Source organism: Poecilia reticulata, chromosome 12 (assembly GCF_904066995.2).
Source record: "Poecilia reticulata chromosome 12, P_reticulata-male-v2, whole genome shotgun sequence".
Classification (NCBI taxonomy): domain Eukaryota; kingdom Metazoa; phylum Chordata; class Actinopteri; order Cyprinodontiformes; family Poeciliidae; genus Poecilia; species Poecilia reticulata.
In genome coordinates, this window is record NC_088841.1 from 19,032,605 (window position 1) to 19,054,097 (window position 21,493).

Consider the following 21,493-nt stretch of genomic DNA (forward strand, 5'->3'; position numbering starts at 1 on the left):
ACCTCGATGACTGTATTATTTCTAAACTGAAAAGTAGTAGATTTCATTTCCTAAACAAACACAGACCATTTGTAAAGCCCATAGATAAAAAAAAAAAGAAAAAAGAAAAAGGCTCAAAGGTTAAATGTGAAAATGCATTAGTTTAACTTGGTGTGAGTCAGTTACTGACGATTGAGAATAATGTTTTCCTTTTGGATTCATTCACAGTTTTGTTCGGGAGCAGAATGTTTTTGCGGGAGTTTGTATACTCCAAAAAGTAATATGATGATAGTGAAGCACGGAGGGGGGAGCATAGTGATATGGCGCATAGAGGAAACGAGCAAAGCAGAAAAGCAACTTTATCACATCAATTTGACTTCACCAGCAATGAAAGGAGAGAAAGTGAGGCAATAGACGGATGAGAAGGTTGAACATTGCGGTTTAATGGAAACTTATAGTGGAAGCTGGTGAAACTTGTGAAGCGTTGTACATGATGAGGTCTGTATCACACACACATGGTTCTGTGTCAGTGGTTCTCTAGGAAGGTCAACTCAGAAAAAAGGAAGCCAGAAACTACAAGAGACATTGATAGGAATGAACAAGGACAATGTATTGAATTGATTTATTCTTGGCAAAGCAAATTAGATTTTTATAAATTAAGAGTTTCAAAGTATTTTGATTTGGAAACTTTTTGGAACTCCGATCAATTGGAAATAAGTCCTTTTTTTAAATAGAGGTAAATGATTACTTAGAAGAGGTGAAAGGAAGGATCAGGGAGGAAGAGTAGGATAAAGTAAGATGAAATGGGGTCATGAGAGGGAAAGTAGGAAAGTAAGGTGATGCAAAAGGATTGTAAAGTAGGGTGAGTAGCATGAAGTGAACAAAATGTTCTTTTTATGAAAAAGAAATGGACAAAGTCAATGAGAGGAATAAAAAAATCCATAAAGAGTGATGAAAATGTAAAGGGGAGGAGAAAGTAGAGAGGGATGAAACATATGAAGGAGAAGAGGAATGAAACCAGGTTGTAAAGAATGAATAAAATAAAATGGGATGAAGCGAATTGAGAAAAATTGTCATAAAGACTCATGAACAGAATAAATGAGATTAAAAAGGTTAGTAAAAACAGATCAAATTAAAAACAAGCAGATAGGCTGGATTAAAAATGGTTATAAAGAGAGATAAGGACCATCAAAAGCAACACAGAATGCATGTGGTAAAAGAGTCTGATATGAGCAGAAATGTTTGTGTAAAAGGTGGAATGAACAGGGAAGACAGGATAAAAACAAGTATGAGTGAAATACAAACAAGTCTTAAAGAAGGAGGAGTTATAGCTGAAAAGGAGTTGTAAAGAGGCGTGGGAGGTGTGGAGAGGATCAAAAAGAGGTCACAAAGGGGGATGAAAAAGTAACTTATAAAGCGATGGGGTTAAATAGAGTGTGAGTGAGGAATGGTTAGGAAGAATGGGCTATCAGGTGTGTGTAAAAATGTGACGTATGGGTGAAAGGAACAAACAGGAACAGAAGACTGATCCAGTCATAAAGAATGAGGAACAGGAAGAAAAGTCATTGTAAAAAAGGGCGAAATAAGATAAATGAGGTAAAGGCCTTTCAAGCGAGTGAAGAGGGATGAGTGGGATAAAAAAAAAGTTTATGAAAAGTGGATGCAGCGAATGACAAAAGGGATGATAAGAAATAAAGGGAATAAGAAGGGATTTTAAAAAAGGATACAAGTAAGATAAGGCGATAAGGGATTAGGGTGAAAAGCAGGATGAAAAGGATTGCATGGATGTATTGGATGAAAAAAGGTTTAGAAAATGCTTAAGGTGGATGGAGGGATAGACAACATGAGGTGAGGGCGAGTGGAGGAGGGAAGGGAGCGTGAAGTCGAGCGTGGGTGAGGTAATGGCAACCAGGTGTGTCAAACAATTCAAGTTATTGCTAAAATGTCATAATGCGCCTTTGCTTTCAAACCACATTTATCACAATCAATGCATTTTTTTAAAAATTGTTGAGAAAAAAATTACTCAGTTCCCAGGAGTTCTACAAAATAAAAGGCTAAACCTGAAAGACTCTGTATGGAAGACCTCTGACCTCTGACCTCTCTAGTTACTGAAGTAACTTGGGATGAATCAATATGTAAATAGTTGATCCAGTGACGTATTGTCAACCTGTACACTGCGTACCTGGAGACTGGCAGAAGATGACCTGACTTGTAAGCAAGCAGGTGTAGACAATGGATGGATGAACTACACAGACTGAGACTCAAATTTCTTTCCCAAAGTAGCGCAGGATCAACCTGAAGGAGAATATTGCGAGTTGTTTAGTCCTCCAATTGCAGCGGGAAGCTCAAGAATTTTGAGTATATGTTTCCGATGAACCCCTCTAACTACCTGCAATAAATGTCAGGGTAAAAGGGATTAAAGTGACTTTGAAATTAGCTGGATGTGCAGAAGCCTGATTAGGGATGACTTCATTTTCCTGACCTACTTAATTCTGAGACGTGAGTCTCACCTTGGTTTGACAAATGAGTCAGAGGAAACCGGGGATCGGTGGGAGGTAAATGTTTGCATGCTTTCTCAGATATAGACACACACACAGATTTTCGTGTCACATTTCACCTGAGTGACATTCATTTACATGCGACTTGCTTCTTCTGAACATCTCCACTGTCAGCTATGATTCAGATAAAATGTGGCAGGAGGGTAAAAAAAAAAGAGCAAGAGCAGTAAAAAAAAAAAAAAAAAAAAAAAAAAAAAAACCTTGTAAGACTTTTTGCTGTCCCCTGCCTTCATCTCCTCTGCAGGTTCCTGCCTCCTGTGGCTTCACTACTCCACAGACATTCAGAAGTGATGATAAAAAGTGCACACAAGTACAGAGGCTGAGGGACCCCATCATCTCATTTCATCCTTTTCTATCGTTTTGCAGACATAACCTGACAAACGGAGTGGTCAAATGATAACGGTCATGCATGCTCGTATGCATTTATACACGCACGTAAGACAAACGTAAGACAGCACTGAAAACTGCTGCTGGTACTCTTGCAAACACATTCACAAGCCGCGTCAATCAGGCTGAAGATAAAAGACGTTTTATTAAAAGGCTGTGCTGAAATCTCTGCTACTGCTAAAAAAAAAAAAAAATATATATATATATATATATATATATATATATATATATATATATATATATATATTGCTTGCCTTTTTTGTCTCCTTGTTGTCTGTCTATCTTCCATTCTTTCCTCACCAGCTCTGTGACGGTGATTTAAAATATGAAAATAATATATATTTTTGACAAGTTTCTAATGAGATGACAGCATGATTATACTTAAGGCTCTACCAAGCAATTTCACAGGTTAGTGGCCTAAAGTGACGGCAGGGAAATGATAAATGAGCAGTTAGAAGAGAGAGAAGGGGCTTTGCTTCGGCTAAAGATTGAAAAACGTCTGAAAAAGACACACATCGATCAGTGGTATAGATAAGAAGGACTGCAACGTGCAGAAACGGTTCAAAGCTTAAAGTTTTGGTGTTGTCACTATAAGAACAAAAATATCATTTTTCTTTTCCATTATTCCGTTAAGTGAATCTAGTATTGATGATATTTATAACTGTGTTAGGATTTCTCATCCCTTCATTAATATTGAAAATAGCTTTTCAATATTTGAACGGGTTTGCCAGTACTAACCTGTCAATCTGACGGGCAGGATTTTGAAGCCTGTGCCTCAGAGCTCAGATGATTTAGTTTATTCAGCAGAGGCTGGTAACCAATGTTTTAATCTGGAGTGCAATATAGGAAAAAACAAGTCCTTGCTTTATGTTGTAGGTGTTTTAAACTAATTTGATGTAAGTCTGGATTAAAATTACTTTTTTTTCTTGTAGTGCCTTGAGATGAGGTTTTGTGATGATGATTATAATAAAACTGTTTAATTCTGAAGTAGTTTTCAAGAGCTTATTGGACCAACTATTGTACATTTTTCCATCATGCTGCTTGTTCTAAAGCAACACAAAGAAAACATATTAATAAACCAGTTGCTTAACAGACATGCTCCTCAGAGGTTCCTAATTGAAATTGTATTACAGGATAATATTAATACGAACCTAAAGTAAGTCCTTATTGCTAAAATATTTTTGAACGTTTGCCATTGAGTATGAAGCGAAGGGGAAAAAACACAGACTAACATTTGTAAAATCAAATTATCATAATTATACTCTGTTCTTTGCAAAGAGCTATTTGGATTCCCACCTGCAGATCTCTAGTCATTAAGTGCGTTGAGCCTCCTGTTCATTTTAGGACTTAGTTGATTTATTTGATGAAAAGGAAGGTAAGTCAATGGAGAGATGAGTCTTGATGAATGTGAAGTCCAAATAACAAGTAAAACTTAACTATTTTATTACATTTTGGAAATAAATTAAATTAGACAGCTTCCTCCTCGTGCCCCCCCCTGCCCCCCCAACCCTCTCCTTCCCCCTCCACCTTCTCTCATCCTCCACCCCTTCATTGTGCCTCTTCGCTCAGCTGGCTACACCTATCTGTGTGAGTTATCAGTCAAGCTGCTAATGACTGCCAGGCTGTCTGCTGTGATAATGGCCCAACAATATGAGGTAATGGGCTAACAGTGAGCCATTACACCACTCAGCTTTTAATGTCAGCGACACACTCGACCAAACAGACTGTGGAGAAGCGGAAAAAAAGGGAAACGGCAGAGTGGAGTTAAATTGGGATTAAGGGCTCAGCCTCGTCACAAAAGCTCTCAGACGCCATCAGGAAAAAAATTTAATAATTTACTTATTTCGATTAAGAAAAAGACATTGTTTGAATTTACATCCACCAAATGAATAGTTACTCCACTGAGCCATTTACCCTTTCTTCCTTCCTGTGAAATAACAACCTCTGAGCACAAACTTTTCCCACATTTTCAGAGCGTAATGATGTGAATGACACGTGAGAACAAGCAGAGAAGAGCATGAAGTGCCAATCAGGCTCTTGTCAATTGTGCTGTGGCGAGCTGAATCAGGAGGGAGTGGGCGATGCTGTACTTCCTACTGTAAGTAAATGGGCTGTTTTAATTAAACACACGCAGATAATGCTTCAAACTTCCGTTTGATTAGGTAAATCCATTATGTGCAACACTTTACATTATGTGCTGAAAATAATCACCATCCTTTCCTCAGTAAATTTCTAAATGCATTCTGAAGAACTTCTCAAGCATTAGTATTCAGGGCAAATGTATTTTAAGACAGCATCTGCAAGGACGGACATAATGTACATGTGAAAGACAAGTTGTTTACAACTCCTATTTTTACAATGTTATGCAGATCGTAATATCCGAACAAAACTGGATAGGCCGTGGGTCACTTTGTTCTGCCATTTCGTGCTTACACTTTGTTTCATATTACTTTTCCAGCTCCATTTTCTTCTTGTAATAAAAACCATTTTGTACCAATAGATTGCAGTTCAAATCAAAGCCCTTTCCTGTCTGGAAAAAAATATTTTTTCCAGACAGACAATACATTACCTTGGGCTTAAATTCAGTTTATTATGCTAACTGGTAAAAAAAATTAATAAATAAAAAACATATATGTTCTGGTTTTCATTATATTCCAAATGTTATATGAAAATAGTGTTTCAAAATGAAATATCAGTTAAAGAACCTCTCCTTGTATGGTGAAGTTCTTCAAATTTACCTTGGCCATGTGACCCTTATTAGTTTTCTGTCTGACTATTGAGGATAAGTGGACTGATAAATAATCAGAACAATTGTGAATATCAATTATATTAATTCAATTAGCCCCATGATTTTGAATGCTGAAGGAGTGGAGTTTGTTTTTGATGTTTTGGTACCTTGACACCAGATAGCTTTGATCTTATGTCAGTTTCAAATGTCCAGGTCTTAATTTATTTAATTTTTTTCTCAGACAACCAATAGTTTAAAAATGTCAACGCTGCCATTTGTGCCCGTACAAATCAAGGATGTGAAGGTAAGATGGACGAGAAAGCAACAGGCAGAAACATTGTCATGTGCAAATACGTATATGTACGTTTTTTATGCAAAGTGCACAAAGAAAGAAGTCTAAGGGAGTTAAGTCATCCATCTGCATCTACTCTGCTTTTAGCTACTGGCAAGGGAGTTAATGTTAGCCAGATGTATGGGCTCTTCAGAGTTATCTATTTTCAACTTGTTACCAGCTTGTCAGATTTATTGGACAGGTGGAATGTAGTTGGGAGTCTGCTTACATGCTAGTTTGGTTTCACCTAAATATTGTGAAAGGGCAGCTAGTACAGTCAGTTAGACTGAAGTGTTGTTAGGTTAGCTTGTTAATGAGCTGCTACTTTTAGATTTTCTTTAAACTTTTGCAGCAACAACTACATTATTATGATTACAGAAAAGGCTTTTTTCATTTGGGGCATGGACAAAATGGTCTTTTTTGACTACAACACCAATGTTATATTTTTTTAAATCAAGACATTAATTGGAATTAATTAATATCTTGCTTACTTTTAGTTTTTTTTTAGGCATTTACACAATATATGCTAAGCTAAATGTGAACGAACTTGTTGAACAGATACACCCAGGAGAGAATGTTATGTTTTGATGTGGGTTCATATTTTTCCATTAAAATCTAGAGCTAAGATATAGGGTAATATTATAAAAGTGTTGTTTTTTTGTTTCATATTAACTCATTCTTCAGTTCCCTCACTTGAGTTTGCCAATGGAAAATTACTTTCTAACACAAATTAAGATTGAAAACCAAAATATCTATTTTATGGCGATTAAAAACAGTTATTATTTTTTGTGGTCTCACTGAAGTGTTGCATCACCGCAAGAACATTTATTATTTGTGTCAGGTTACATCTCAGTCATTCATAGTTAATCATAGCTTTACTTTATCACAATTCCTAGATTTTACTTTCACATTTATTGTAATAAAGCAGAGGTATTGTTAAATGTTGCATCATGAAACCAGGCCGCGAGGTGATGGGCATGCAAGTGGAACAACATTCACTTAACACCAAAGGGAGGAGACAGAGAAAACTGCTGGGCCAATGTGAGCAGAATATAAAAGATTTTCTTCAAATCTGCCACACGTGAAAATCTCTCCGGATTAGAGCCCGGTACATAACCAACAACGGTTCTTCTGTTCACTTTTACAAATCCGACTGCTGTGAATATGAAGGCGTTTCATCGGACTGAAGACCCGGCTGTCTTATTTTAGTGTGTAGCACGCTGACAGGAGAGCTGCATGATTGGCAGGAGTACAAAGGAGGAAATGAAAGTTGAAGTCCACCAGGAGGAAAGCACACATCTGCACAGGGGAATGTATACTTCATTTGTGAAGGTGTATTTTGGATTTCCCTGTTTCCCAATTCACATGTGTATGTTACATATGTATTGACTTGAAGAGATACTTTCTACCTCTACTGTTTCAAGGCAAAATATCCTGCTATATTTTTCATAAGCTGACACAATTTTATGCACTTTAGTCTGGATGTCTCTGAGAGGAAACAGAACAGCTTTTTTTCTAAACATAGACTATACTCTTTCTTAAAGGTAATGCTTATCTTCTGTCTTTACACTCAGCCCTACACAATAAAATACAGAATGAACAGCTTGTAAGTCTTAGGTTTACGAAGATCTGCCATTAACAGCGACGTAAAAAAAGAAAACTTAAAGTAACTTAGACTCCAATCAACATCTATGGTTAACACTTCTTATTGAGCAATATGAGATTCTTGTTGGTTGGAAACAGTAAGTAAAAATACTAAAGACTTACTATACTCAAAAACCATTGAAAACAAAATTGTATCAGATAATACAAATGCTTTAATACGAGGCAGATATATATATTTAAATATGCTATTTCTCAAAATCACAGATGATGATTTTAATATTATTAAAGGGCAGTCTTCTTGATGAATGTCCCACCGTAAGTCTGGTGTCATATGGGTTATTTGTTATTGATCAGCTGCCAAACAGCAATGCGCAGGTGAGAAAACAGACGCTATGAAGGAGCAGAAAAAAATGGCTGCTGAGACTGCCTGAAAGGTCACTGCATAACTCTCATCCCTGAGCGCACTGGGGTTTAAATCATAGCAGCCTGTTTGCGTGACGCTGTTTACATTCCAAATAATACTTTAGGAACACTTTAGAAAAGAAATACAACTGCAGGTTGGTTCCCTGATAGCCATGTTTCCTCCCATAGTCCAACGATAGGGATAATAGAGTTACGGATGATACTAAATTGAACATAATGAGAGTTTGCATGATTGTCTTTAAGTGTATTTGACTGGCAATCTATCTGAGCTGCAACCATCAACTTGCCTAGCCCCGTGGTCTGAGCAAGATGAATGTGATGAGGTACGTCCCCCTGTGGGTGATTATAAATATGCATACAAGTTTTAAAATCTCAAAGCACTGTTCTACACTTAGTCTCTGCAGGTGGGATATCCTGATTGCTCTAGAGTATTTTATCTTTTAGATAATAGCTCTGGACACACATATCAAGCAGTTTAGGCAGACTTTCCTTTAAGTGAATTTAGCTAAGCTTAATTTTCTTTAGAACAAAGTTCAATGACACCGCAGGAAGGGCTGAGTTTAGTTTTAATTACATTATACTTCCTCTTAGACAGAAAGAAATTCAAGATAAACTGGAGTGACTTCAGAGAAGAAATCCTTTAATTAAAACATTGGCATGAGCTTGCCACTTAATATTCTGTGAGTTTATCAAATGACACTATTGCAAGTCTTTTCATGGACTTTCTGTACTTTGCTGATCCAAAGAGAGAGAGGTTCATGCTGAAATTTAAACAGGTATCCTACTGGGGTGATATGCTCATTGCCTTTTTATTAACATCTTTCTGGACAGAATGTCGGAGTTATAAAGTACCTTTACTTAGATTTTGTTTTAAGGATACATACACTAAGGAAACACTTTGAAGCTGGCAAGCTTCAATTGAACTACTTTTATTTTTATTTAGATATACTTCCTTTATAACAAATGTCTGTTTGCACTATATATGCAGGCACAATTCCAGGGAAAGCCGGGAATAAATTGAATAATGTAAGATGGAGTTATTGTCGAATGGAGATGGTCAGTCGTGCCTTACCTCCAGGAAAGATGCCTCTTATTCCATTTGTTCTGAGGAGTTGGACTTCGTTTTCTGCGCGTTGTCACCTCCGCCTGAGACATGTCTGGCAGGGAGCATCTCGGTGTTTTCATCAACCCTAACGTGGCTTGGTCTGCGAAGAATAGAAAGAAGTATGAGGTTTGGATTTTGGTAGCAAGGTGGTGAACCGACTTCAAGGTAACATTTGAGACATGGGTAGATTTTGCAAAACATACCCAAAACTCCAGTCTCTTTGAGCCCTCCAAACTTCTGCATGGCTTTAATAGCCTTGGTCAAGGCCTCCTTTGTCTGAAGCTGTCCGGTCACTGGGTCAGGCGGCGGGAGGTACCCAAACTTACTCAGCCAGTCCTGTAGATGAAAATAGTAGGCATACAAAGTTCAGCGGAGTTCATTTGAGGCATTTCAAAGAGCTCTAAAGCTGCTGGGATACTGACACCTGTGCTTTACTGTCTGTGGATACTGTGTCGCTATGTGTATGTATATATATAAAGATCCCAGGATCCGTGTGTAATCTTTCTCAACCATAGATTCACACCACTACTTTTCAAAAACCCCAATTCATGTTTAAATTGATATGCAGATATAGATAACTTTTTAGAACTTGATGGAAAAACTTTATCATGTTTTTGTGCCAAAAAAATCTTTAAAAAATCTTAAAAGTAAGAAACAAACATTCCACCTTTTGATTGCTACTCAGCGGAAATATGCATTTCTGACACAAAAAACTGTTTGGAGCAATGCCTCTGAAACAGAAGGGACCTTATCAAATATACATGATAAAATTGCACATTCAACTAGAGACCACAGCGATCAATTCTGTCATACTGAGAATAAATACTCTCAGTATTTATTCTAGTTGAGTGGATAACCCCCCTTTGGGGACACATAAAGGAATGGAATAAACGCGTATTTTCCCCAGAAATCAGGTAAGACAATGTGATGTTTTAGGATGTTTGGTTATTTGATGAGTTTCTTCATTTAGTTGAATCAATAATTCATTTCTTCAAATGTGTCTCCCACAACTTTACCCACAATACTCAGCAGTAGAAACATTTTTTTTCATTGTGTGTAAACCAAATGAATGACAAACTGTACATTTCTACTCCAATTTTCCTTCTAGCCACCATATGCATCGCTTGGCATCTAGCTTGAAGTGACTTTTAACACTAAACCAGAAAACTAACCGTAGATGGAGTAATTTAATTTGATTCCATAACAGATGATCAAATGACAAATCACAGCTGTATTATCTTATGCAATTAATCTGTCATGAATAAAGCATGTGCTAATAATATGTAGAAAAGCAAGACGCTACCTCCGTACATTATGAGTTTGGAAGAAAATTGGTGCACAGGTGGGTCAGTAGCAGAGCAGAGAGTAAAGCATCTCCATAAATACTGTCAGAATTCAGGCAGTTGATTTTAACAGTTTGGTTTGTTTGTTTCTTCTTTTTTTTGTCACAAGAGGTCCTTCAACAAATTGGCAAAATACAGCCTCATCATGTAACCTTTTCAAGTCCTGGGAAGGGTGCCAATCTGTTAGTTCTCCAACTTCTGCTCTCTGACACATTTTGTCCTCCTCATCAACAAACCAATCACAAGCTGGAGACTTTGCTATTTTGAAGTGACAATTGCTTGTTGTAACATACATACATATAAACACCACATTTATTTTTGACTTTGCATGTTGTAAATATGCATGAACATAATTGAATAGAAAACTTTTTAAAAAATGCATTTGTTGTTTAAGTGCACGCCAATATTTTGTATTTGTTTCTCTTCACCAATAAGTTGTTTGATTTCATATGAAAGCATACTAGAGATACAGCCAATATAAGTTGTTTCATGCACACATATAAAGTAGCAAGGTTGAAAAATGATCACAGCAAATCTTAAATTTTAAATAAGAAATTTATACTGCCATGCCTAAGAGGCATAATGTCTAAAGGGCAAAATGACAATACAATCAATCGGTCTGGAACTCATAAGATGGAGGTATGGGAGGTAAGTTTCATTCTCCTCTCTCACTGCTATTGTCTCCATTTTCGCAGCTTCTCTTTCTTTTCCTCTTACCTTTATTTGTCTCTGCTCCATTAAATTGCCCTCCTCCTCCATCGTCATGATCTGACAGCTAATCAGAAAAGGCAGATTTTAAATAGGTTTTTGATCAGCACTCATTGGAGGTGAGTGACACAGATCGATAGCAAGGCACCCCCCTCTGGGGGGGCCTAATGACAATGCTGGGAAAATCCCATTTACCCAATGACTTCAGATTTACAGAAGTACTACTCTGCCAAGTTTTTACCTCTTCATGCTTTGCTTCACCGTCTGTCCAAAGGGGCTTGTAAGAATCGACACAGGAACTGAACTGAACCCTCTCTAACACTGCAGAAGCTGACAAACCAAAGTTTCTGGAAATAATATAATGTGAAAGTCAAATGGGGGAGGTGAGCGAACATGAGCTGAAAGGGCTCTATGAATTGACAGTTTGCGAAATTAAAAGTGTCATAAATCATTCATGTTCCATATGTGCCATTGAGACCAGAAGCATTTTAGATATCTCTCTGTATTTCCTCTCACAATGAGCACTATGGTCGCTTTTCAGACGCTCTAAAACCAGAAGCATTTTCACAAACAATTTGGAGTTCTGTTCTACAGAAAAAAATATGCAAATATGTGAATTATGAATAGGTGGGGGTTTATTGTATCTAAACTCCAACATCTACATCTAGTTATTTGAGTCAAAACAGAAGTACAGTGTTAATGTATTTCGTTAGAGAAACTACTAAAGAAACAGTAAAAAGTATTTTCCTTATTTTCTTCTAATTTTGAGCCACTTTTAGCCTATATGGTTAAACATATAGATAATAACAAAGCACTGGCTGTTTATTAGCCTTCCGGTAATGTTGTGTAACAAATTTGTCTACAGTAGCAAAATGCCACCTTGAAAAAAATTTTAAAATAGAAAAGATAAGAGTACATGCCATACAAACAGGACAGACGTGTGTTGATCTTTATGAGTCAGGGAATCAATATAGAAAAATAACATTTTGGCTAAACCTGCCATGGTGCTGAACCGGATGACAATGTATTTCTCATTTGATTCCAAAGGCCTCTAAAAATTTACGAACCAAATAAGTCCTAATGTTTAGATGTGGTATACTACATTTAACGTTTTATAACTTCAGTGGTTTCATTGTTGACACTACAAGGTGTCTGTCTGGTCGATCTTGAACTAAATTGAAAGAGAGAATGTGAATTTTAATGACTGTTGATGAATAAGTGCTTTTCTCTTTCATTCCATCCATGTTTATTTGGACTAATTCACAACTTTACAGGAAAAACTAAACCAAGTCATATTCTGTCACATAGGAATAGGTCAATCAGTGCATTAAAACAATATTATGTAAACAGATTCAAGTCTAATTACACTGAAAACCCTTTAGTCATGTCTGCTAGTGTAGTCTAGTTAGTGTAGTCCTTCACAACATACTCAAGTGGCAAAACAAAATTCCAGTTTTGTTTTGCCATTGTTTAAGACGTTCAAAACAGTTTCCCAGGCAGCTTCTCGGTATGCTCTGCACGCCTCTTTAACTTGGATTGTTATTTGATTAGTTCCATCTCTGCACATGCTGACATTGGCATAAAGTCTCTCTCTGCAGCCATAAAAATTAAATATTTTACTGATTAGCTAAAAAATAAATAAATAAATAAATATCTTAATGGCCTTCATATGACTTTGCTTCTGACTCTATATTTTCTTTTTCTTGTTTTTAAATAAAGTCTGAGGCACCATCCATATGTGTCATGTTTCTGGCCCGTCTGCCTGCTATGTTTCTCTCCTCAGTACTCCTCTCATCAAGCTCATCTGGTTCACCTGCATGCTGCTGCGCTGGAGCACAATCAGGCTCATGTCTTCCACCTGTTCACCAGCAGTTATATTCAGCTCTCAGGCAAGCAGACTGTGCCAGATTTTTGAAAGCCTCTGAGTGAGTAGATATCCAGCATTTCTTTCTGACCTGACCACGATCTCGAACACATTTTTGTCCCTTGGATTTTCCTGCCTTGTCTTGCCCACGTCGGATTCTTCACTGGCTTCTGTTTTCTGGTCTCGACCCCGTTTCTGCCTTTTGACCTCTGCCTCCTGCCTCGCCCTTGGATTTTGTCTGCCTGATATTGCCTGCAAGTGTTGGACCCTTTTTCCGTGCCCTGACCACTGCTCTTCGCCTGACCCTCAGATAAGTTTTGCTTTGTCCTGCCTGCCCCAACCCCTTGCCCTCCTAGCTCTGTCCATCCCTGGGTGTGCCACTTGTCACTACCACTGTGCTACCTGGACCCCTCATCCCCCACAACACAAAAAGTTAGTGATTTTTTTTGTTTTTTCTATTCAACTTTTGGCCTTCCCCTCCTAGAATACAACCCTCTAACCTGTTTCTCTGTCCTCAGAGGTTCCTGTTCCATTGCTCATGGTTGCCTGTCCCATACCCTGATCCTCAATAAAGAACTTATTAATTTTTACGTTGTGTCTGACTGAAATTTCGGGTCCTCAGTTCTGAGCATTATAATATGTGTATTAACAGAAGACTTAAATGCACTGTTTCCACTTTGAGGCAAAAGCCTTGCTGTGCCAGCAGCTTCAGTAGGACTTTCTAATGAGATGGGGAAAGGGCAAAACCTGCATGAAATCGTGAACTTACTTGTAGACCAGAATGTAAGTTCTTGAGCAATGGTTTATGGTTATAATTAGATTTCTTTTTGCCAAATTTGTATAACAATAGCCCTTAAATTTAACAAATTTAATTAACATAAACATTGTTTTGAGGTGGGACATGGAGGTTTGTGGAATTAAATTTTGCACCAAGACATCCAAAAACGGTACAAGCTGATATTTAAACTTTTCAAAGAGACTCAAACATTCCAAGAGTCACCTCGTTATCTAGTCTTCACCTCGTAAAGAGACACCCACTTAAATAGTTATTCAGACTGTATGATATGATTAAGCAGGTTTGATTCATATTTACCCAGCATTTATGCTGCTTTTAGGCCAAGACAGTTATTATAAAATAACTTGCATACGGTAAAAACAAATCAAATTTATCCAACATTACTTTCATTAACCATATAGTAACTCATGCAAAATTCAGGATATTTTTGATGACATTCTGAACTACAGTCAGTTTCTCTAGAAGCTTTTCTTAGCTGTATGAAATCAATCAAAACCACATTTAATCACTGCCAGTGGGAAGACTGTTTTTAAATTTCTATAGACTTTATGAGACAGAAAATTGCGATTCCCTGTGGTCCTTTAAGCTGGTACAACATGCATTAAGCACTGAGCACCAATTTAAGGTAGCTTAAGATAGAAAAGGCTAATCAGAGGGTGGATGACTTTTTTTAAATTAATTTCCTCCAATCAGTTTAAAAATCTCAACATACTAAAATAAAGTTTTAGTTACATATGCATACATTTCTACAATCCCTAAAGAGCACATGGTTTTGTCTTCAAAATCCAAACTAAAATGAAAAACAAAAGGTGACACTACAGCTGTTACAGTTGAGAAACAAGCCCCGGGTCTTTATGTAATGGATTTTTGGTGTAATGAGATAAAGTACTCTGACCTTGGGTATTCATTTCACCAGATTATCTGAAAAGCAATTTGTTATTCATATTCAACAGCTTCTCAGTTAACACACTGGGGCATGAGTAAGACATCAGTTCACCGATTCATATCACTTGAATGTAGAGCAGTGAAACCACAGTGTAATTCGGAGGGTGTCTTAATGGTACACAAAAGAAAAAGGCAGTAATCAAAAACGAAGCTTCTGAATTTCCAGAAGAGAAACTGCAGATGTAGGGGACAGCAATAAATCTCTAGGGACCCAAAGGGAATTGATAACCAAAACGAAGCCACAAGAACTGTGAGAAAAACAAGTATCTACAAACAGTGAGGAAAATGCTAAAGGGGGATACTAGGAACCAGCTACAATCAGTCATGTCCTGTCAGTCCTTCAAGCAAAGGAAGAAGGTAGGAGTCACTAATATCAAGACAAGAAAGCCCCTCAGAATGCACAATTCCTTCTACCCAAAGTCCAGCAACCTATGGCAGTAGGCAATCAGGAGGATTGATGGGTTTTATGTCTCAGGCAGCAAAAACAAACCATAGAAGTGGTAGAAGAGAAGGAACCATCATGAAGGGATTAGCCTTGATTTGTCACTGAGCAGCTGCTGAAATGACCTACATGGAGACACCAGACTCAATGGAAAAGAAACCTAGACAAGAGGACAAGACATGGGCACTAATCATTGTAAGACAAGACTAGAAGAGAGCTGGCTGTGTCACATCAGAAAAGACCCAAGATGCAGCCTGGAGACATATTACCCATATTACATATTACCAGGTTGTACCATGCAGATTGACAAAAGTATGCACAGAACTGCATCTTCAGAATGCTATAAAAGCATGAAACTGTGATAGTATTGTTGAACATTGTGACAATAACATATATTGTAATTATCTCTATTTTTTCCTCCTTCCTTTCATTGTTTGCCATCATCACAATGCCCCTGTCACGCGCCTGGATTTTCACCAATACAATCTAGATTAGGTGTAGGCAGGAAAAGCAATGAGAATCTGTCCAATTAACCAGAAATGCTTTTTCACAAACTGAACTTGAATGGCATCTGAAATATTTTAGCCTACCAATTACTGCAACCAAGAAGTACTTAGCAAATGCAGTATTTGACATAATAAGATTGTGATGATAATTGCAACTCGGTGTACTCTGCTGCTCTACTCAGAGCATTATAAACCAGTGGCTAGAATTCAAAGGACATATTTCCAAAAGGTGAAGGAGGGCTGGAATCCTAAGGCCCAACCAGAACCAAACTGCTGATGAGAAACCAACAGGTCAATGACAAACTGACTGCAGAGATTGACCTGACAATAAAAAGTGATCACTGCACCCAGAAGAAGAAACACAAGAGGCTTAACAAATACCTCAGGCTCAAAGATCCAACAGCGAAGTTGTAGAAAATCAAGGCCTCAGTGGTGCCAGTGGTCATTGCAGCAGGCAGGGCTGTGATCAGCTAAGGGAAAGTAATTCCACCAGGTAACCGGAAGAACACCAAATGTTTTACAGTCCTGCAAACAGCTAAGATACTGTGAAAACCTTTAGGAAGTAGTGGTAGGATGCAAAAAATAAATCTAATTTCTTAAAGGTTTTGGAAAAAAATATCTCATTCCCACTTCATGAAATTGCAATATTTTGTAAAGTGACCAAACTTTTTTCAATTCAAATAAATTGGTTCACAACTACATCAATATGCTGACATGTCTGAGAGCTTGAAAATTCAGACTGGACAAACCCTTGTTTTGACCATTTCAAAGATTGTGGCTACAGCCACAGGGCAGTGCTCACAGCAATATGTCTCTGATAACAGTTTTAAGAAATATGTAAAAAACAAATATTTCTAATAAAAATAGTACATACTGTAGCTATCCATACTATAGATGTATGAAGAAATCACCATTCTTCAGAGACTGAAGCAAAAAGCAAATGCAGAAGTGCTAAAAACATTTTTTTTTCTCAAATGTTTGTCAAACTGTTTCACCTCAAAAATAAACAGGATCCAAATAAAAATAGTCTGTACGGCTTATTTCTTTTCACTTGACAACCGTATGAATATGTACCACATTATAAATCACCTGAGTGAACTGAAGATGTACTTTTTCTAAATTAAACTTTAAATGCAAAAATAAGCCAATGTAGGAGTAAATATAACAAAAAACAAATGTATTGCCTGGATTGAAGAAAGTACATCTTAGGTGTGTGGTTGCCCAGTTTAATATCCTTATATATTTCAGTCCAACATCTCATAATAATGTATTTTGACAGATCAGACTTGCTTCATGTTACACAAGCCGCCCAGTAAATTGCAATCTCAAATTATATGACCATATTCAGACACTTCTCACATATCTTGCCTTTCACCGGCATACAGATAATGATATAATTGAAGCACGAAGCAAATATTAAAGGACCTGACAGCTGCGCAACAGACTGTACATGTAAATAACAATTTACCTCAACATTCCTGAAGACTTGTCCCCGTGATCTGCTGTTAGAGGGGATCTGAACAGAGAAAATGCCGCTAATTTAAGTAGCCAGTTACAGAGCAAAGGTACAAGGAGACAGAGTTTCTTACAATGCTTGAGGATTGTTTTAATATTCAGAACAAGTGGGACGACATATTTCCTGATGTCAGTGGTGATGATATATACTCTCCCTAGATAAGTTATTGATAAGACATTATGATGTGGTGTATTTATAGTATTCCTTTTTAGGACCTGTTGGAGATGGGAGGCAGGGCTGTCTGGCACAGAAAAATGACCCAGACTTACCCTAATTAAATAGCTGTGAACAGAGAAAACAAAGTGAGACAACTGCTCATTCTCTGCCTACAACCGAGATGCTTGTTCATTTCGGTAAAGAGAAGGGGGCTGAAAAAGAAAAATCAAGCGTCGTGCGTGAATGAAATATTAATGAACTGCTCATGCGTTAGTTATTAATGATGTGTGTGTGTTTGCATTTTGTTGTATTCAATCAGGAGGAAGTGAAGTAATAAAGGAAATTCGAAGAAAGACGACCAAGAAAAAGCCGGTGATCTGGATGTGACTAATGGGTTTTCTGATTATACTGAATTACAACAGAATTAAGTGCTGAATAAAGTATTTATGAAATATAGCATTTACAATGCTATATTTCATAAATACACCAAGGCCAGTGTTTTCAAATGGTGGGTCCAAGTACTGTTCATAGTACTTGGACTAACTTTAATGGTACTCCCAAAAAGTTTGATCTATTCTGAAAAGAGAACCAAATTGGTTCTCTCAGATGTTGAACTAAGAATAACATTAAGGCTACACAAATTTCTACATCACAATAACATTAATTTCAGTCAAAACCAACTAAATATTTGCTAATTATTGAAGAGGCTCATTGCAGTTCTCCGTATTATATACAATTAAACGCTGTAGCAACATGTCCATTAAACTACAGTAAATGACTTGGGGAAATTCAAGCTGAAAAAAATCATTAATAAACATTTTATTTCTGTAACGTTTTGAAAGTGGGGCAACCATTTTGGATTTTAATGTTTACTGCTGATAAAAAACTAAATCCTTTGCCACTTAGGATTTCTGTTTACTTTAATACACATGGGATGTACAATACAATCGTATCCTTCAGCTACTCATAAAACAACACTTAAAGTGCACATTGAATTAGTTTTTTTCATAACAAAACACTCTACTTATTTTCTACTGAAGTGGTACTTGTAATAAAAGAGCACACTGCACTTAACCAAATGTTAAATGTAGGGCATGTTTTTTTTTTTGTTGTTTTTTTTGCCAAATCCAGTGAACACAATAAATTGTGTTAGTCATTCTCTTGTTCTTCAGGTAGTTCAGTGTCCCTGCATCTGGATAAACTTTTCTAAAACTTTTTTAACTTCTAGTTCTCTCTAGCCATATAAACATTCCCCCATCCTTTATTGACTATAACTGAAACCTTAGCAACAGCCGAACTAAAGAAAATAAGCTGCAAGTATCAATGTTGCCCACACCTGTATATATACAAAAGCAGTCCAGTTATTCCTATATAGATTAGTCCCAGGCTTTACAAAACCACTTAACATTCCCTCCATTGCTAATAGCCCATATGGGCTATAATAAAACAAAAAAAAATACTATACATTTTCTCTGCTTAAATGTTAAAATTTCAAAATAATATTTTAGAAATACATTAATATTAACATTTTTTTTCTGTAGTTGTATGGAAAATGTTTTTTTTATTTGCTAAATAAGATAAAATTATATGTTTTGTTTTAAAGATTTGCATTGAAGGATCTCTTGTATTTAGACATACACTGAACATCTCTTCAATCTTGACTAGTCACAAATTATGTGGGGTTTTTTTGTATTTGAACAGCTAATAAAAATACAAGATGATTTGTTAGCAAGTCTACAAAGATCCTTATTCTAGGATCCTTCTTTCAAAAACATCCTGTAACATCATCCAATTTGTAATACATCAGTATTCTATAGCAGGATCCTTCACAAAGCGTCACTTTTAACAATATTTGACCCGTGGCATCATTTCCGTTGGTTGTCTATGTGTCATAAGGCTGTCAGTCGACAGAAACTCACTTAATGAGCTATGAGACGATTCACATCGCCACATCAACTTCCAACTGGATTTACATACATGTGTGTGATCTCTATCATCTCACAATACCTCCCTGTTTAGCCCTGATGAACAGCTGCCGAGTTCCCACATCTTTTCCATCGTGACAGGAAATGACTCTCTGGGAGGCATTTAACCCCGAGACCTCGCTGACTCTCCAAGGGTCACAAAGTAGCACACTCCATTATGGGGTTTTGTTGTTCTTTAATACCTCAAGAGTGAGGTCAGATCTGTGAGCCACCTCTTGGTCTTTTAAAAGGTTAAGAAGCTACATGAGGCAGAAGAAGAAAAGGTTTTTTTTTGTTGAAAAAGTCAGAGCCATATTCACCATATTTAGGTCTATTAATTAATGCCACTTTTAGTACTGTAAAGAGCTACCCACATGTCAAAGCAATCTGAACCTGCTGTATTTCACCATTAGCATGGTTTCTTACAGGTAGCAGTTAGCAAGTCTGTAAAAGTCATTTCTGATCTTTTACTGTGAAAGATCAGAAAATCTTTCACAGCCTGCATGGACCATACCACAGGAAAGAGACAACCTCCATCCTACCACCGCTTGAGAACAGGACCCCACAATGCTAGAACTCTTCTGCTTGAGGAAGAAACTGCCTCCAACCCTTAGGGACCAATCCCTTAGGGTTGGTCCCCATCCACCAAGTGAGCACCATGAGCTCAGATGTAGAGGAGCTCATGGTGCTCAAACCACCTGTTTTACAAGTAAAGGACAGCCCCCTAAAATAAACCACAGCATTGCGCCAACTGAACAGCCACAGTGTGCTCTGTGGGGGACAGTCGCAAAGCCTTTTCCAGATCCACTAAACACAATTTGACTCGATGACTGAAGTCCCACAATGCTCTCAGAAACTCTGCAAGTTTATTTGGACTAGAGACTGGAATAAAGTAATGATATTATAGTGACTAAGCTGTAGGCTTCAGTGGAACTTCAGTGGAAGTTATCAGATTCCTGTATCTGCTTAGAGCCCCAGATTCTCACGCCTCTGAGTTGATTTGGAAATTCAGTGCAGGAAAGTTTTTATTTTACAAACTTGTGCATACCACTACAAGCGTCAATATTTGAACTGGAAACAACTGACTCCTGTAATCAGAATAATAGCTAATTTGAAAAACATTACGCACAATCAACCAGCCTAATTGATTTTGAATAACTGACGAGTGCTGACAGGTGCAGTTTTTGTTCTTCTGCTTTCCATTTTGCACTTTAAAACAATCCCTATCAAACTCCACATCGTGACAACACATTCTGATGTCCATGTCGCAGTTTTGTATGTCAATATTGGAACTAAGCAAACATTACAATGTGGAATGTTGGAGCTCAGAATGAAGATAAGAATAAAAGAAAATCAGACAAACTTCAAGCAAAAAAAAAAAAAAAAAGAGCCCAGATTGATTTTTGATTAGTAGCAGCTTAAACTGCACACACATCCTAATCTTATCTTTTATTTAACACAATCTTTAACTAAAAGACATACCGGGTGAGTCAGACAGAAAACGCCTATCACATAGATGTAAATGCCTCACATCAAGCAACCCCAGACGTTAGATGCTGCTCTCCACCGAGATCATTTCTTTCAAGCAGCTTCTATCAGAACATCCATGAGCCTCGCAGCAGATTCAAAGATGCTGTCATCATTTAAGGCAGCTGAGAGAACTTCCTGTATTATATCACCAGCGAATACCCCAGGAGAGAGTTTACTCTATGTACCACACTGAGACGAGGGAGGATCCAAGGAACGAAAGCCTCCTCAAGTGCGTTTGACTGAGAAGATCTTGAAAGCAATCCGATGGTATGAAATGTAAACAGTTTAATGAAGAAGTGAAGGATTTAGTCTCATTTGTACAAGCAGATAAGTTCAAAGACAGAGAGTGGCAGGGGGGAGAAAGTGAGAGAAATTGGGGATGACATGCAGTCAGAATGACAAATTTAATGGAAGAGAAAAATTGAGGCAGGAATGTCAGATGGAAGAAGCGCAAGAATCAGTCTGGGCCTTTTTCTTGAAGTTTGGCATTAAAAATCACTGACACGCATTAATCATTTATCACTGATCCTTGTTTTGTTTATCATTTTAATTAGCTTCCCTATGTGCCGGGCTACTGACAGAAAGAAAATAAATGGGGTTTTGTATC

General features: G+C 37.3%; 1 protein-coding gene across 1 annotated transcript in view; it reads right to left on the reverse strand.

Moving 5' to 3' along the window:
• The window catches only part of LOC103473902 (matrix metalloproteinase-17-like), an 80,095-nt gene that overhangs the window by 39,307 nt on the left and 19,295 nt on the right, over window positions 1-21,493 (reverse strand). Inside the window, exons 2-3 of the mRNA XM_081613511.1 lie at window positions 9,320-9,452; window positions 9,084-9,216 (exon numbers count right to left, since the gene is read on the reverse strand). Coding sequence (XP_081469637.1) covers window positions 9,084-9,216; window positions 9,320-9,452 — 266 coding nt within the window. The remainder of the gene's footprint in view (window positions 1-9,083; window positions 9,217-9,319; window positions 9,453-21,493) is intronic.